Source organism: Thunnus thynnus, chromosome 7 (assembly GCF_963924715.1).
Source record: "Thunnus thynnus chromosome 7, fThuThy2.1, whole genome shotgun sequence".
Lineage (NCBI taxonomy): Eukaryota > Metazoa > Chordata > Actinopteri > Scombriformes > Scombridae > Thunnus > Thunnus thynnus.
This window is the reverse complement of record NC_089523.1, coordinates 7,486,059-7,504,942: the sequence shown is the minus strand read 5'-3', so window position 1 is coordinate 7,504,942 and position 18,884 is coordinate 7,486,059. Positions and strand designations below refer to the sequence as shown.

The 18,884-nt window shown below is 39.8% G+C and overlaps 1 protein-coding gene across 1 annotated transcript in view; it reads right to left on the bottom strand.

Moving 5' to 3' along the window:
• Positions 1 to 1,210: 1,210 nt before the first annotated feature.
• Positions 1,211 to 18,884, bottom strand: part of pik3cb (phosphatidylinositol-4,5-bisphosphate 3-kinase, catalytic subunit beta) — a 55,659-nt gene continuing 37,985 nt past the window's right edge. Inside the window, exons 7-24 of the mRNA XM_067594051.1 lie at positions 17,120 to 17,287; positions 14,735 to 14,824; positions 14,085 to 14,339; positions 13,891 to 13,987; positions 13,646 to 13,776; positions 13,181 to 13,231; positions 12,073 to 12,261; positions 11,513 to 11,634; positions 11,037 to 11,180; positions 10,799 to 10,898; positions 9,831 to 10,027; positions 9,582 to 9,691; positions 9,281 to 9,359; positions 7,663 to 7,830; positions 7,415 to 7,538; positions 7,082 to 7,227; positions 4,190 to 4,322; positions 1,211 to 3,056 (exon numbers count right to left, since the gene is read on the bottom strand). Coding sequence (XP_067450152.1) covers positions 2,919 to 3,056; positions 4,190 to 4,322; positions 7,082 to 7,227; positions 7,415 to 7,538; positions 7,663 to 7,830; positions 9,281 to 9,359; positions 9,582 to 9,691; positions 9,831 to 10,027; positions 10,799 to 10,898; positions 11,037 to 11,180; positions 11,513 to 11,634; positions 12,073 to 12,261; positions 13,181 to 13,231; positions 13,646 to 13,776; positions 13,891 to 13,987; positions 14,085 to 14,339; positions 14,735 to 14,824; positions 17,120 to 17,287 — 2,442 coding nt within the window. The 3' untranslated portion in view covers positions 1,211 to 2,918. The remainder of the gene's footprint in view (positions 3,057 to 4,189; positions 4,323 to 7,081; positions 7,228 to 7,414; positions 7,539 to 7,662; positions 7,831 to 9,280; positions 9,360 to 9,581; positions 9,692 to 9,830; positions 10,028 to 10,798; positions 10,899 to 11,036; positions 11,181 to 11,512; positions 11,635 to 12,072; positions 12,262 to 13,180; positions 13,232 to 13,645; positions 13,777 to 13,890; positions 13,988 to 14,084; positions 14,340 to 14,734; positions 14,825 to 17,119; positions 17,288 to 18,884) is intronic.

Here is an 18,884-nt window from a genome sequence, read left to right as displayed (position 1 = left end):
TTCAGATGGTGAATACACACATCCATGTAATTATGTTTAATGCTGTTTTTCATCACTGCCCTTTATTTTCTTTTCAGATTATTTATTTTACTGACATGTAGGACATATTTTATATCCCTTGTTTAAAGGATATCTGCCACTGTGTCTGTGTTCCCTGTGAACAATTCTTCTACCAGGTTACTGTATTATGTAACTACGGTGAACAACACACATATTACAGATGATTCACACTGTGCCATGATTGTGGCTTTGAGTAACAGAGAATCAATAAATGATGACCGCTGAAAGGTAGAGACTTTGTTAACATTCCCCACAGCGTGAAAAGAAATACATTTCCTGAGTCATACAAACAACAGTGGAAAGAGCACTTCTCAGATGCTCCTCAGATGAAAAACAGCCCGCACACAAAGGAGCTTCATGATGAGGAGGTTGGTAATTGTGAACATCCCTTTAATTCTAGTCTAGAGATACAGCAGGTCATGGAGAAGCCAAAAACCCGCCAAAAACCTCTTTGCAGTGGGTCTGGTTGCTTGGAGAATATTGACAATACTGAGTAGCTTTTTCAGCAACTATTGTGTGTCTGTTTTCAGCTTTTTGTACGTGCCTCATGGCAGTAAGCTATATTTTATGTTCTTGGTCAAATAATTTCAAATTATATTCTCATTCTAAAATAACACATGCTTCTGCCTGTCTGTGGTATCGTGCATCCTCTAACTGACCACTGAGGCTGACTGAGGCTGTGTGACTTGAAATAACAAAGCAGATACTGAAGAGGGGGTCAGTACGTGCAGATGCAGAATCATTTATTGACGCTCATTTTTTGCATCTTAAGAATCACACCAAAGTTGTCATTGGACTTCTTGATTTTGTCATTTGGGTAATGTCTTAGCCTCAAAGCAGATAATTGCACAGAGATTTTAATGCGCAATGTGATACTATAATATAGCAAACTTTAAAGTGCTGTCTGAAAAGAGGAGCAATGAAAAGAAGAGCGTATGAACTGGCATGAATCCCTCTATTTGGCAATGATGCTGATTATTCTCTCTTGCGCAGAAAGCAGGCAAGAATAGGCCAGAATATATTTCTGGCTTTATATCAATAAGAAATCATCGTAGTGCTCAAAACAGAGACAAAATCCATGGTGGTGCCCTGCGTAGGTGCACAGTCACACAACCCACATCTAGAACAAGAAATAGACCACAGGCGGAAATGCAGCGCGGTGGAAAATAACTTTAATAAAACTCCTATGAAAACAAACCAGCAAAACAATAAAAGCCTGTACATTTGACAATATCCAGTGTCTGAGACTTTTGAAGGCTAGTGGTTCTAACTACAGCTGCATCACACATAAACCAACAGAGAAAAACCATTATAGGCTTAGGCTTGAGCCCAAGGTTTTATATAATAAGATATGGTTCATATACTCGTTTACGGATATTGCACAAAAATCAAACACAGATGCAGATGCTGGAGGAGCACCGTATGTCGAAACGAGGAAGTAGCTTTGCATCGCAGTGTAATGTCCCTACTGATAAATTCCCGCCCACACAGGCCCCGAACTCCGCCCACACCTGCTCGTATAAAAACAAATACACTTAAAAAGAGAGCGGCACATATTTGCACATTGAGACATTCAGAGACAGATAATTAAAAATACAGTATAAACAATAAAATAACTAAACATTTGCTTTTTGTTTTGGTCCTAACATGTTAAAAGCATCAGTTATTTCTCAGTGAGTTTATTTGTCATAGTTGCTAGCGTGAGTTGAATGGCGCTTTAAAAGTCGGACATCCTTTTAGACTTCTCGGGGTTGTGATAACTCACAGATGATAATACTTTGTCCAATAATGCTCTTGATGTGATGTGTTTCAAAGAAACAATGCACATTGTCATCTCAAAATAAAAGAAACAGAAAATAAAGTGTTTAGTTAATTAAAAGTCTATTTGAAATTTCTCATATGTCTTTCTTTAAACGTTCCAGTGTTCAATGGTCCAAATGAACTGAGATTCAAACACTGGACCAAAAGGCTCAGGGTATCCTTGACTCTAATCGATCCTTCTCTTTCATCATTATTCCCTCACACAAGTTTGCTTTGTGGACTAATAAAGTAGTCTGGCACATAGAAGTCTCATGATAAATTCTTAAATGGCAAAAGAAAAAGAAAACTCATAAAAAAATACAATCTTCCCGCAGTTTTGAGGCACACTTTGAGGCAGCGGGAGCGAGACTATTAAGTTGCACTTCCTGTGGGCGTTGTGCACATGATGGTGTCGTTTTAAGACATGGGGGTCAGACGTTTTTTTTGTTGTTTTTTTTTGTCCATTGCGCCTTTCCACACCCATCTGTTATCTCCGCTGTTCTTTAAAACAGTTCAGGGGCGTGGGCAAACCATGTGCCCCTTCAGAGTCCATACGAGCCAAGTTTCAAGTCCACTTGACAGAATTCAAGCGCATCAAACAACTACAGCGGTTCAGCCCGCTCTGTGGGGACAGTTCTCCTCTGAAGGTTTAGTGTGGGCAGAGTGGGTGCTTCAGTTCCCTTCCTTTGGCTGTGTGCTCCATCAGCTGTTGTGCCTGTGCAAAACGTGCAACGACTTTACCCACCATGATTCCTCAGAAATGTCACAAGACCATGAATCTGGATTTTCAGGAGGCACCATGCTAGAGTGATGCAAGGTGAGGAGGGGTACAGTAAGTATGTGTGCCGGGTAACTGTTTCAGAGAGTAGATCTACTCTGCGTGTACAGTATATGGGGGTGAATCTCCTCATGTTTGCGATATTCTGCTAGATTCCCTTTAAATACGGGTGGCTGTCACCCTGTCTCCATAGCACACCTTGGCCCTCCCACACACTCATACACTCCTCCGCTGTGTCCTCTTGGCCCCTGGCCCCTGGCTTAGAGGGGTCGCAGCTGGTCTAGGAGCGGTTGTCTTTGGCCACATTGTGGGCCATCCAGTTGACTTTGGTTGTCCAGCTCTCTCTCAGGGCCTCATCGAACTTCTGGCGGAACTGCTTCAGCGCCTCGTCATCCGTTTTACCCAGAGCCAGAGAATCCTGAGGAGGGAAGGGATGTGGGAGAGGAAAGGGAGGGTGGAGAAGTGATGAGGAAGTTCATGAAATGGGAAAAGAGGGAGGGGGACGTTGGCGATCAAGCGTACACTCAAACCATTTCTGTGTATGTATTCATTTTTTTCTTCCTTCTCTACAAATGAAATAAACTGTCTGTCTGTCTACTCTTGTATTGTCATCTTATTAGGACAGGCTTGTATGGTGATGCATCAAACCTAGTGACCATATGTTTCTTCCTTCTAAGACTATTTTCCCCATCATTTTTGAATTTTTTTTTTGAAGTTTTGGAAATCCTCTCAAGAACTGCAAGCCAGAAATGTTGGTTGGCATGTTGTAGCATATTAAGATTTCAAAAAAACAAAGTGACATTATTAGCTTCTTTATTAATATATTTTTTAAACTGTAAAATTATTTTAAAAAATATATAATTTTAAATTCACTCCTACAGTATCTCCAAAGCAACATGTTGCCATGCTGAGATTGTTGGAAAACACAGATATTTAAACTGTTATAGATACATAAATGTATTTCTATGCTTGCTGGACATTTTCTGCTCTAGGACTCATATCTGCATAATTTCTAACTATCGTTTTTGATTGTATAAAAGACACCATTTAACACCAGAATATGACAGATCCATCAACTTAGTATGTCACTGCTTAGTGATGGACTACTGGGTTTGTTAAAAAAGTTTCTCAAATAACCTTCAGTATTAATTTTAGTGACTATGCAAAACTACACTGAAAAGCCTATTTTCTATTTAGTCTATTTACACAGAGAAACTTTCCACTTTCAGCAGATGAATAAACTCTGCACAGTGAAGAACAAACCACTTTCTTGAGTGGAGGGGGACTTAAAAAAACATTTTGACACATAAATTTGACAGGTACATCATGTATGTATATCTATGTATGTCATGTGACTTTCTGTTTGTTCTTCCCGTCACCTTTTCTCTTTGCAGAATTGAGCTGTCGAATAGATGACGCTAAAGAGATGCACAAAAAACAAACAGATGCTCTGTGATGTGGTTGGCTGGTGGATTGAAAAAATCTGCAGGAAATTCTAACTGTTATTGACTTGCTACATGTATGAAGGTGGTGTGTGCATGTGTGTAATACCTTTAGGTACTGGATGTCTTTGACTGAGGTGAGCTCAGGCAGTCCAGCAGTAAGCATGAGGGCAAACAGTGTGATGAAGAGGTTCCCGTTCTTCCTCAAGATTAGATAGGCCTCCTCACAGTACTGACGGAAACTATTAACACACAGACATATACACAATTTGTTATCTTTGATATATACAGTATATTGTCCACAGATATTTGAATTCATGATAACGGTCACAATGTTGTCTTGGTGATGCTTCCTTTTATCAACAGTAAAAGAGTCAAAACATTAATTTGCTTCAAGGGTTCATGTGAAGGTCAACATGTTAAAACTTTTCTTCAAACATATCTGCGGATGTATGACTGAGCTAAATGAGATTACTCACTTACTGTTCGTAATAGATGACATACACTTCCTTTACGCAACTAGGTTACTCATTGCATCTCGACTGTCAGTGAAATGTTTGCATAGATAAAGGGAGTTTCACAGAATTTGTTACAAGCTGTGACATTTATTATCTGCTGAACTGCATTTTCTTGTCATGCAAGACATACAGAATCACCATGTTTGCTTATTTGGTTTTTGAAATGTTGTTTGATAAGTTTAATAATTTGTATATTATTATTTTAGTTTATTTAAGAACAGATATTCTTGACTATTTAAATAGTTAATTTGTCTTTGTTCTTGTGCCTTTTTTCCGTTTTTATTATCAGCAGCTGAAAGTTCCAGTTTAATACATAATACCAGTCAAGAGTTTAGACACACCTTCCTGAATGAGAAAGTGAATTCTTGAACGAGTTTTGAATGCGCAGTGGGTTAGAGGGTGCGTTTCCACCTGGGTAATCCTGCTGTCATAAAATGATTTTATCTGCATCTGATCTCAAATTGGTACACAATGTACTATTTCTTAGAACCACACATACCACATTTACTGACGCAGTAACAAACCACAAGTGTACTTCCCTTTTTTTACAGATAAACAGTTTTGAGGATGGAGCTCATACACTCATGTCAGACAGTGCATGTCTAAGATAAATCTCCTCCATGCTGCTCTTCACCAACAGCCAGCTGTGAAGCTTAGTGAGTGAGTATTGTAAATTTATGCAGTCAGTGCAAAAACATATTTAATGTCTTAGTCAGTCCCTTCAGACCCAATCCAGCGCACCTGCATCTTAAATTCAGTGTGTCATGGCTTGGGCAATGCTAACAAAACATTAACTAACATGCTGCTGTGATGTGCAAAAACACAAGAGGGTAGCTATTTCACAATGGATCTGCACCTCTTTACTACAAATCAGTGAATGATGTGGTTGTTTGGATTACTCCTGAATTGTCGTAACTTCAGCTACAGCAGCTGTTGATGCTTCACAGGACTTGTCTCCAGATGTCTACTCTCTTGTGGTACAATTATGAATGTAGGTCATAATAACAGAGTACTATACCACGAGGGTATTTCCACTTTCGTAAAATGATTTTTCTACTTGTTCAATCACTGATCTCTACTTGGTAAACAGTGCACACTGCTGCAGTGCTGCTATGTGAAGCCAGACTTGCACATGCAGCGCAACATGTTGTTGAGGCTTGAATATTTTCAGGCTTGTGATCACTTCAAGAATGATACATCTGAGTTTGGTCAGTTTATCTGTATCAGGGAATGACTGCTATACAATTAGACCAACATCACAACTATGTTGGCATATTTGTAACCTCATTTTATACCTTTTCACATGAGCTATCAGGCAGCATTACACAAGGGTGTTTTACAGGATCATTTCTTTTGTAGAGAAGTGAAACAACAACAAATGTTACATTTTTACATCCAAGGAGACATTACTGTAATTGGTGAGGTTTTGCTTTCTTAAGATAAGGGCCTATCTAGGCTTACAGTATTTATGCTGGTTTAGCGCTTAAATGTTTTAAAAAGTGTTTGTACAACACTAAACGAGACTGGTAAGAAAGGATTCAATCTTTTTAAATCAGATTGTCTAAATTTTACATTAAAATTAAGTGGATCAAACCGTATCTGACTAATCCAAATTCTACATGGAATTTCTCAACGTACTGTATGTGTTTATATCAGTTCAGATAAAATACAATGTAGAGAAACAGTCTAGGATGTTCAGTTTTACTGCAGTTGTCATTGGTGTTGAATTCTAGCTGGTCACATTTCTCCTTAGTGAGACTTGCTGGCCAGAGCTTAATCAGTGCTTCAGTCTCTACTGCCAACTGCTGGTGGATGAGTGTACTGCACTGACACACATTAAATCATGTCAGATGCATGGACTTCCTGCTCTTTAAGACTGTAATGCTCTTTAAAAAGATCCAAGTAAAAGAGTCAAAACATTAATTTGCTTCGAGGGTTCATGTGAAGGTCGTGCAGATACAATGCCACTGCAAACAAAAAAGTTTCTGTGAAAGGAAGGCACTGCTAGCTGTAGTCTTTATAAAAACAAACAAACAAAAAAACCCTTTGCTTTCTCTGTCTTGCTAGCTTTGATATCATCTTTGCAGTAGAAGTACTCTTAACCAAGTAACAGACTTAGATCCTGTGTTGTCTACGTCTAGTGGATTTTCTTAGCCGTTATACCCACAATAACACCCTTATTAGTCAGCTGACAGTCAAACCAGTAGTTGATAAGGTGCATTAAATGTTATTGGCGTTTTAAAATTATTAAAATTGAATTAAAATTTGAGTGACAGGCCTATTAATAGCAACACAGTCAAATGTGTCAATTGGATGAAACATATGAAACAGGTTGATTTAACTGGATAGAAAAAGGTGCCTATTTTTATAAATCATTACAATGGCTGTAGTTCCAAAGTAGTAGTATTTAAAGAATGGTATATATGCATAGAGAGACAGAGACTTACTGTATGATAAAACAACAAACAAAAAGTGGAACAAACCTGCCAAATTTTTCTGTGTAACCCGTCTTTCCCTGTTGTATGACGTGGATGAAGTCATGTGTGAGGATAAATGGTACACGCTCCCTCTTGATGCCAAACTTGGACTTGAAGTTGCCAAGGATGTGGCCAAAGTCTATGTGGAAGAGCTGACAGGCAGACACGAAAGCCAAACAGTGAGCATCATGGAAAAAGGAAAAGCAGACTGGAGCAGACTTGTAACAACCCAGTGTGGCAACGTAATGTAAATACTTATTAAATATTTATCTAATCAGATGATTTGTGGGCTTTCTACTGGCCCGTGGATAATTTCAACAGATAAAACATCTGTCCAACCTGTCCAGTACTGCGGACCATGATGTTGTCACTGTGGCGGTCTCCGATGCCCAGGACGTAGGTGGCTACACAGTAGCCTGCACATGACAGAGTGAACTCCTCGATGGCCCGATCAAGAGCATCACTGTCAGTACACAACAAAGAAGAAGGAGGGTTAACTGACTTCACACCTCTTTTGAGCACCTGTAATATTTGACATATCCTTGCCGTTACTTAAAGGTTTGTTTAAACACCAGACACCATCATACCCAGAGTTTCTCTCTTTGAGCCAGTTGAGCAAAGCATCCTTGTTGAAAGCGGCAGCTGCTGCCACGTTGCTGCTGGTCAGCTGGATGTTGGCAATCGTGTCTGCCGATGACACTACCTCAATCAGCCCTGCCCGGTCACCTGTCGCTAGGCAACCATACGGTACGATCCTGCATGATATTTAGAGAAGAGAAGCAAAGAGCTTAATGGTATCAAATAACCAACTGTGAACACATTTATCCTGGAGTATGTGGTAGATAGATAAAAGAAAATGCCCAAAGGCAGGAACACAAAAACACATTATTAATTGCCCTTTTTCACATTCACACTAACTGCCACAATTTCTGCTGTTTACAGAGGAGAATATAGTAAATGTGTATATTCACAGTCAGTAAATCACAACTACTAGTTTTGCACAAATGCACCATTGCCAATAGTGTTCTTAATACAATCTGCGCATACATACAGTAAATATCAGATGTAGTAGTGACAGATATCTGATTTTTGTCAATTTATTTCGACACAAATATGCATCCCAAAACAGTCCTCAAATCTGTGCCACATACGAGCAGAAATCTAAATTGGGTCAGTGTAAATGTAGCTGTGTGTGTGAGTGTTGCTCTATATCCGATTCCAGTGTTATGCATTTCTGAGATTAAGATATTAGGCTATGGTTAATTTAGAGGCTCATGCAAACAGCACTCCTCCGGGTACAATCCCCTCTGTCAGACAGTAGAGACTATTGTACTGTTTACAGTGAGCTGTACAGATGGGGACATACAGTGAAGAACTATGGTGATTACATGATGGTATGCACTAATGCAAGATGATGATACATTTTCTATTTCATTCACTTAAACTGAATTTATTAACTGTTTCCACAAGATGGCAGTAGGTCTTCATTTTGCAGGATGGAGAATAACAACTCTTAAAAGATAACTAACATACTGAACATACTGTTCCCCCAGTCTTATACACTAGACAGCCATGACTCAATGCTCAAAGCTGACTCAATTTCTAGATTTTATTTGCAGTTTGACAGAGGTGTAATGGAAACCAAATGCCTTTAGGGCATTTTCTTACTCTACTTGACGGGTGTTAAGTTTAAATCAATGAGAAAATGATTAGAGACAGCCAACAGGTATACATGTGGTGAAACATATTATCAAGAAATCCTTGATAGCGGTTTCATTACATTGTCCAAACCTTTATTCTATATATCCCATCATTGTGTCTGAACTCTGAACCCATTTCCCTGTAATCTGAAGCACTGTCCTTGAGCTCAACTGTCAAAACAACCCCCTCCACTGCTCAGCTCCAGATGTGTCAGTGTATGACAAAGGCAGAAAAAAGGTTTGCAAAAGTGCCAACGTGTGGATTTGATTAGGATGTAATGCAGATATTGTATGTGTGTGGGAGAGTGTGGAAGTCTAGGGTGTAAAAGGGCTGGAGGTCAAACTAGCATGAGGTAATTTAGTGTCTCCCCTCCTCTGCTGCTCCCCACCAGAGCTTCCCCTTCCCCACAGAGAACAGGAACAAACAAGCTTGACAAACACTGACTGTTTAACGCACACATACACATGCTCGCGCACAGACATGAGCACAAAAACAAAAACTCACCTGAGATCCAAATTAGCCTCCTTCCATAGCAGATCCATTAACCTCAAAATCTGGAGGGTTAGCATATCTTGTCGTAGGTCTAAGAAAAGACAGCGAGGAAGAAAAGGGACAGGGAAGACAAGTTTTTGTAATTTCAAAAGAAAATATTTTGCATTTAAAAGCAAAAAAACTTTTGAAAACATGTCAGCAGAGTTGACTTTAAAATTCTGGGAAGTGGTTTAATTGCCTCCTCCTTCATGACCTTGTATCTCTCCCCTTCCTTCCCAAACCACCCTACCCCTTTTTTTTAAATTCCTCCTACCGTCTCCGTTCTTGAAAATGATTCCCAGGGTGTCTCCCCCCAGCAGCTTGTTGTTGTAAACAATCCAGAGTGGCTTCATCTTAGAGTCCATATACCGACACCTCTCCACACTGATGGGAGAATGCGAGAGATAGACGGGGAGTGAGGCAGAGAAATAGAGGAGAAAAAGTTAAACCTGATCTAAAACCTAGACCTATGTTTGGAATAGAGATTTCCATATAATCTGGCTGAATAGTAGTGTTGTCTTACTTGATGCCAGACAGCAGGACATTGGGGTTTAGAGGGGAGTGCAGGTCCGACAGAGTTTCTGAGTAGCCGCTCTGCCTAAGACAAGTCATCATAGCCTCCTTGGTCAACATTGCCTCCTTGGTCTTACTCCGAGCGTTCTTGATGGTTCCCAGCTTAATTAGCTCATTGACTGACTTTAGCTTACTCAGGGCTTCCACCTGGTTGAGTAAAAAAAATAAATAAATAAATGTAGAAACAATATTTCAGAATTACAATGGTTTAATGTGAAGTGATAATGTGACACTTTATGTTTTCCTGGCAGCAATGAAACATATATTATATAATTTACATCATTAATATCCTTATTAATCAGCAAATGTAAACAGCACAGATTCACAATACTGAGAATATGCACACTCTACCCTTATCAAACTGAATCAGTGATGTAGATCTCTGACCTGCTTTTCAAATACAAAGTAAGTGTGCTTCACAATTCATGATTGAAACCAGCTCACAAACCCTAGAAATTATTCATTCTGGTTACTGACAAGTGAGCACATTCTCCTTAAGCACACAATGTCAGCATTACAATCCTAAGCCAGCATGTATGCTCTTCAAAACAGGAAGTGGGCAGATAAATGACTGGGCTGATGAGGAAGTAGGAAGAAGCTCCAGAGGAGTGACTGTCAGAAGCAACAGTGTAAAGGGCAAAGGTCAGAGGGCAGGAAGGTGATGCTGTTGTTGCTGTGACGGGAGTTGACAATAGTTGACTTGTACTACTTTGGTCCCTGAGCAGGGACTAGTAGGGTTAAAGCCCAAATAAGACATAACCTGTTAAGGCAGGCCAAATTTAGAGAGAAAGGAACTTCTACTTCACAGAAATATATCTACAAGGAATATACTGGAAATAGATTGTGATTTCTTCATTTGTTGGTGAGATTACATGTGCACAAGTGACAAGAAATAAAAAGACATGGTTTGTGGTGTACCTGTTTCTTTAGAACCTCAATATGAGGGATGCTGCCTCTACAGTAAGCTTCTAGGATGAGGGCAAACTGGACTGAAACAGCTGGCATGTGGATCTCTGACCTGTAGGGGGCAGAAGAGAGCAGGCATGGTAAGGAGGAGAAACCCCTCTATAGAGTCAAGTTGCTCTTTTTAACAAATGCTTTCCCTTTCTTTCTCCTGTAAAAGTAGACACACAGACACACGTGCTCTCACACACACCGTAAATGCCAGAAGAGGAAGTGTCCTATCTTGCGGTTCCTCTGGGCACGGTCCAGCAGGAAGTGTGTGAGGGCGCAGTCATAGTAGGGCTCATAGCGCAACACCTGCACCAACTGCAGCAAGTACTGCGACAGCTCCTCATTACTGGTGAGAAGAGAGAGGGAAAGAAAACAGGGAGAAGAATGAGATGTCTTTTACCTTTCACTTTCACTCATTTTTTTTAACTTTTGAACTTTAACTATAAAACGATCATAGAATTGGCTGGACTATTTCCTCTCTTCAGGAAAAGACAGATTATCCACTATCCACTGCATGAAAGCAATTAATGTGTTTTCTGATCAAAAAGAAAGAAGTAGGTACACTGGATTACAGTGAATGATACAAATGCAGACTGGCTTGAATATGAGGCAAAGAAAAACTGAGGAGATGATTATGTATTATATAATATTTATGTGTGGGTGGATACATGTGTTTACCTCATATCACGCAGACAGCGCACAGCATATTCTCTGACATACTGGTCAGGGTAGTTGAAGTCCAGAAGCTCCAGAGCGTCTCTGGGACTCAGTTTGGGCCAAATCTGTAGCAGTGCCTGCAGCTGAGAAACACACACATGCACACATATACTCAAAAACCGATAACTTATGAATATGTGTGAGGTTCAAATTGTCCCTTAAAAGTCAAGATAATATTAAACTTTTGAGAACAGGATCAAATATGAATGGCCTGTCTGTCTCAAATAACCAAATTTAATCCAAATCAGCTACTTGAATGAGAAAACTTTCCTCACATTTGTTGCATCACTCTGAATCTTTGCATGCGAGTGTGCACGTTCACATTGACTAGAAGAGCTTAGACTCTTAGCTTAGACTTGCATGGAGAGGTGGAATTTAGCAATAAAAACGTGTTGATCTCATACAGACATTTCACCCACAGCACATCATTATAGTTTGGCACTCAACCAAACCGTAACAAGAAATATGATTTCACTTTTATTTTTTATTCATCTCTAGTGTCAAATAAGGCATTGGCTAACCTGGGCCATGTCGTCATGTTTGCTCCATTTGACGGAGAGTAGCAGCTTAGGCAGTGACTGAGGGAAATTTTCACGACAGTCGTAACGTAGTGTCCAGATCAAATCCTTCTCATTCTCACACAGCTGAGAGAGCGGGTCCCGTTCCATGATCTCCTTTAGCTCTATATGGAACTTCTTACCCCCGCGACCCTGAGAGAAATGATGGGAGGAAGGAGCAACCGTTGGGTTAGGGATTTTGAGAAGGAGAGGATGTAGAGGAGAGATGAGATGATGAAGAGGAGATGAAGATAAATAGGAAACGGAGCCAAGGAAGTGACAGGACATGAGAGGAGTAACAGCAGTAACTGTACAAGGCCACAAGATGGCAGAAGTGTATCAAAGTATGCCCCAATTTTTTTCAGTAACTGTCTTGAATGTTCCTCTCAATCCATAAACCAAGGACTATTATTGAATTGTCTGTTTATACCGAGTGTCTGCTGTTTGATTCTTAAAAGGACACAGGTGCATTAAAGAGCCAATGATTTAAATGTAAACTTGGTCTTGATATGCTGAGGTAAAACAGATGCCAGGCCAAACTCATTACGGAGGAATAACATTAGTGAAGTTGTGTGGATCTGTAAACTTATGCACAAATTGACATACTGTAAAAAATAAACAGTAACTTGTAGTCAGTGCTAATCCATAGTTTCACATGAGCACCTCACATTAAAAGGCTGCGTTCAGGCATGCCCTCTACATAACACAAGATTATGTAACCGGCTGTAACACGCCCAGGAGTGGGTTTTCAGTTGAGGGGCAGTGAGACAGGAAAACATACAAGTAATCTGATTAGAGTCTCTAGTTTTGAAGGGGATTGGAATATTTTGCTGTTACACCCTGCCAAAGTGATAACAATGGGTTTCCTAGGCAACAAGCAGTGTGTGCCTACTTGAGAGGTTATACTTGGTATGTGTATCTGTGAAGAGAGAGAAATAACACTGCATGCTAATTTGTGTCACCTGACACTGCAGGTTTATTTGTGTCACCTGGTTTTCACCTGCGCTGCACTTGTAGAATGTGAATATTTTGGTATATCTACATAATTATCCCATACTGTTCATCAACTCACCATAGATGCACAGTCACTTGCTCTGGCGATCTCTGCAGCTTTTTCCAGTATCTGCAAGAAAGTAAGTGAGCACTGTATGAGGGAACACTAACTGATACATCACTGCCAGAGCACATTAAGCAGGCTGAGCACGTCCTGATCCTCTCGTGCCAACAGCCACCACTTCATCATAATCACTAGGTACCATTATGAAGAGCACTAAGCCACTGCGATGACAAATTCAACTGCAGTAAAGTCTTTAAAAAAAGGGCCATAGAGGTCCCATCCACTTTTAAGTTCAGAACTATAGTGAGTATGGCACAATCATAGTCAGCTTTCACACGTTTGTGTGCATGGCTGCAGAAATTATTTTTTCAAGCAAATGAGATATTCAAGATTACTGGCATGTCCAACTGTTAGCAAAAGGTATGTCTCTAGGAGTGGAAGCAAAAGAGCAAACAGTACAATGTCTGACTAATGTCTGACCTTGTCAAAGGGAGGGAAGATGATGGGTTGTGGCGAGTACTCTGGGAAATGGATGTGCAGTGCTGTAGCGTTCTCGGTATACGGGTTGGTCTGAATGGTTCCTATGGGGTTCAGCATCTCTTCAAGTTCATCTGTGCAAGACACACACAGATACAAACTTGGTTGACATTCATCTACTGCATGGTGGTAACTCTAGCTTAATTGTATTAGTAGAAATAAGGTAAACATGAGAGTGGTGCGTATACCAGGAAAGGAAGACCAGCAGTGCAGGATAATATCTCCAGTCTTCAGCTGGCCTTTGTAGTCAAACACCATAGTGTTGACCCAGGCTATAGGGTAGTGCTGGTTCACAGAGAGAGAGACATTTTTAGTCAATGATACTATAAAAATAGTGTATATATGCACAGTAACTAGGTTTGTGAACAAGCCTGTTTCTTACCACTTTCCCTGCTTTGCGGATGGTCTGGTACTTGTTTAGATGGGCGTTTTTGGTGGACTTCTGCTTCTTCACCTTATCCATGACGGCGTAGATGGCGAAGCAGAGGCGGGTCATACGGGGCAGGTCAGAGACAGAGATGTCAAATTCAAGCGTGCTGTCCTTCCATGTGTGATCTGAGCACTTGCTGCTCTCGCTGCTCACCGCAGGTTTGCACAGCAGCTCTGTGCCATGGAAGAGGCCTGCTCTCACCTGGACCTGGGTGGATGGCAGCACAGGCATAGTGTCATTTTGGTCCTTGAGTTAAACTTTGTCAATAAACTTCAGTTCAACTGGCTTTTGGCAAGGCTTTATGAAAACAAAAAGGAAGATCACAACCTGCGAGAATAAAATAATCTGAAGTATTTCACAGCTGCTTAACACTCAAGCCAAAACATTTTTAAATGAAAATTATTTTTTATGATATAATCTTGTATGAACTCTTAACATTACTTATCTGACTGACAATCTGTAGCTGGTGATGACATGTTTGTGTGTTACTACTGTAAATGCGAAGCCGTGTTGAAGACATGGCAGAACTGTGTTTGCAGCTTTTGAGTGTGCACAACAACATGAATGACAGTTTGATGGATGTGTACAAAGCAGTAGTTTACCTTGGCAGTATCCTCCGCGTTCACTTTGCTGCCTTTCACAAGCACTATCTTAAATGGGATAGACACGTCCCACACATATGTCTGTACTTGCTGCGGAGGGAAAGTGAAAGGAGAGGGAGAGACTTGCAATAAGTGAGCAGTATTTGCATAATGTGCTGTAAAAATATGTACTCCAACACGCTGCTTTTTCACAAGCACCCTTTACCGGCACACACTTGCTCATGCACACACACACAAACACACAAACAATGTGGGGGGTCAGGCAGGTCATACTGATGTCAAGCCAAGTGGATTTGCAAGGGTCAGCAGTCAGCAGGACAAACAGCATCACATGACACCTAGAGCCTATGAACATGACTAACTAGCATACTTCCTGCTGTTTGCTGCCTCTGTGTGTGTGCTGATGTGTTTAAATGCTCGTGTGAGTGTGTGTAATTCGCCTCTTGTCAGATAAGACGCTATATTTGTGTCTGTCTCTACTATTACAGGCAGAAACAAGAGCTCAATATATTGTATTGTAAGAAAACACCCTGTCCCTCTCTTCTCTTGCTTTGTTTTGACCAATTATCAGAAAGATTTCCTACAAGAGCCCAAGAGCAGAGAATCCAATAACAGGTTCATTTCCTGAAAATAAATCTCACTTCCTGTCGGCCAATGACACTGACAACAACCTTATTACTGTCTGATGAGAATCCCTGTCCGTTTCTGTTTTTTGTGAAATATCATCTTGTTTTAAATTCCAGTTAAAATCCTGGCAGATAAATTTTGAACAAGCTGTAAACAGGAGAAAGGGTTTTTACTGATACCATAAGGCAGGATGTTGCAGTAGTTCAAAATGACAAGTCAACTGATTGGTTAAGCAACAGAAAATAACTGGCAACAATTTTGATAAGTGATTAATCATTTAAGTCATTTCTTTGTCTTGTAGGACGGTAAATTGAACAATTTGGGGTTTTGGACTATTGAGAAATTTTGATGGACATTTTTCACTATTTTCTGATATTCCACAGACTCATCAATTAATTGAGAGAATAATTAGTTGCAGCGCTAACCCAGTTTATTTGAACTTCTGATAATCACCTTATAAGTACCCATGATTTATGCTTTAATACATATATAAATTAATTTATCCAGGTTCATGGGGGGTATTTAGATGCTTTTTAGCCCTAGAAGGTGCCATCTCATATTAGATGGATTTGTAAAATTATTTCATGTTGTTAGCATTTCCATCTTTGCTTGTCAACTTCACCCACTATATCTGGACAAAATATTTCAGTCATTTTACAGTATGCCTGCATTTATCATATGATGATATACAGTGATTGGGACACTTTGTGTCCTTGAGTCATTTTATCCACTGAGTATGAATGTACAGATCAACAAAATGGGGAAGTGAGATGAAACTGCTGGTTGTTTTTACTGTAAATGCACACATAAATGTTAGATCATAAAGTGGCAACGACAAGAGCAAGTTGTGAAATAATGGTTCTGACACTATTATGATAATATGTCATAAATGTGATGTGGTTACATTTCATATGATGATTCACACCTGTAATATTTACAGACCCTCTCTCAGCTGCACATCACAAGGTATCAACAGTCAGCGTGGCATCAGACAATTAAAACCACAGGAGACACTCGCTAACGAAACACTCGCTTCAATCTGACAATTAAAATGTGGTTGCACACAACAAGGAATGATGTCACTTTGCACCTGACAGGATCAGCAAGGAGCTAGCGATGTTTTCTGACAATGTGACAAATGCTAAAGAGGTCAAAACTCCAGCAATGCTTGTAGTATATAGAACAACTTAATTGTTAGACCAACGCGTTTTGGCTTGACGCCTCCATCAGGGTCATCGTCAACGTGGCAAATGCTGGCGGAGCTGTGCAGGCTTGTTGCGACACACTCGGAACACTGCCTCATAAAAGACGGATGGCAGCTGCCAAGTACATGTTTACTTGGTAAACCTGCACACCTGCCTTGTTCAGTGCAGGTGAATCAAACAAACTATGGAGCTTTTGCTATTTTGGTGAAACAAGAACACTACTCAGTAAACACTGGTGGATATTAAGTGACTGTTATCTAGTGTACATAGGAACATTTTAATATGTGCATCTAAACATCAGTTTTAATCAAATGTTATCAAATTTGCACACTTGCATGTATGTTAAATACAACAGTGACTGACAATAAATTTGGCAACATTAATAATAGTATGTGATAAGAATTTGAACAAGTGGACATTGACTTCACCTTAGCCACTGAAGACTCAAATCAGTTGACCTGCATATGTGGCTGTTGAACAGACTTAACTACCACAGCAAAGAAGTGAGAGCCACATTCATTCCCAAGGCCACACACTTTATTCTCATACTAACCGTGGGAACCCTTCTCTTGGGAGGTAGTGGTAAAGGTGGGTTGGAGGACTTGCGGCTAACCACAGCTCCGATGGCACAGATTTCCTTTTCAAACATGGCCTTGACGGTGCTGGTGTGGACCAGGGTGAGGTGTGGAGACTCCTTGGCTTGCATGCACGTGCGGATGTACTGCACACAAGACAGGACAGGAACACTTTTTAACTGTGTACATTTTTAAGCCTTTTTTCGTCCTGTGAAAAAGATGTTTTGTTCATACTTCTGTTAAAATTAAACTTGCACTAGGTTGATATAAAATCAGGACTCTCAGTAACAGTAACACACAGTAGTGTGCAAATGCCTCTCTGTTAGAAATAAAAGTGGAATGGCTTTTCAGAGAGAACCAGCTAAAGTGCTTTAAAGACGACAGAAAAAAAAAATAGGTGAAATTTATGCACAGCTTATAAGCATACTTCATCAAATTAACATGCAAGGCTGCACACAGACAGGACCTGATTCAGCTTAAAATACCTTGGCACTTGACTTAAAATCACTCATTTAAAAAAAGCAAGACAAGTGACTAACCAGAACATAGCTTGCGGAACTTAAGATGCATACATTTACCTACCGAGGCTACTTCATGTCTAGTTGAACTCATAACAATATTAAGCCTATTGAATCTACAAACAAACACTCTCAATGTGTTGGGCTTTAAACTGAGGAAATCTTAAATTCCACAATACCTCTCTGATAATAAAGTCATCCCTTGTGTATGACTTTCATTCCACATAAAATCCAAAGCAACAGGTTCACTATACTTGCACTGGGACAAAATATCATTGGACAGAGAAGAAGCAGCACTGGTGAAACAGTGAGAGCATGATATACATCACTTTACTGCTTATCATTCATTCTCTCCTAGATCAGAATCTCAGCTCGAAAACAATCACTGTCATCACAATAACTGTTGCCATTAAATGTCTTCATTCTGTATGCTAATGCTACCCTGTCTATATAACTTGGTTTTCTTATCTCTTTTTTTTATGACAGTTACTTTCCAGCATACTAATGTATGCTTTAACTGCTTTGACTCTTTCTATGCTTCTTGTGGTTAAATGCAGTCTTGCTGCTCTTTATAAGTGGTGTGTTTGTGTGCTTATTCTTATGACCTTTTCTAAATGTGTCTATATAAATATGTCTATTGTCTGTAAATCTGTTTTTAACAGCTCTCTCCATCACCCCATCATAGTACTGCAACTGAAAACTAGCCAAATGACTGATACTTTCACACTTACAATCTTGATTAATGCATTTTATTCTCCAAGATAATATTGTGATAAAATGTAAAAAAATCAAATGTAGAACTCTAATGGCAAGAGATACAATGGAAGAACTGTAGACACTGTCCTAAATTGCAATGGCTAATTTAAGTGAATAATAGAGAAAGAGCCAGCTTCTGGCATGAACAGAAAGTTCTTTTTTTATGCCTGATTCACATGTAGGCTTATCTGGGATGCTTAAATCTTTTCCGAAACAGCTGAAACAAGTAACGCGTAAACATGCATACTGTAAACACACAATCAACCATCCGTACCATTACCAAAAACATTTTTGTTGAGCCATCAGCTATGAGGTTCAAGCCCATTAATTCTAGTTTATACCTAAACTTTTCCCAGTCAGACATGACAACGTCTGTTGTTGGAATAAAAAAAAAAGTTTTGATAGCTCAGACAGTTATTGTCAAACTGATATAACATTGTATGACATTTTAAGACTTATTACTATATGA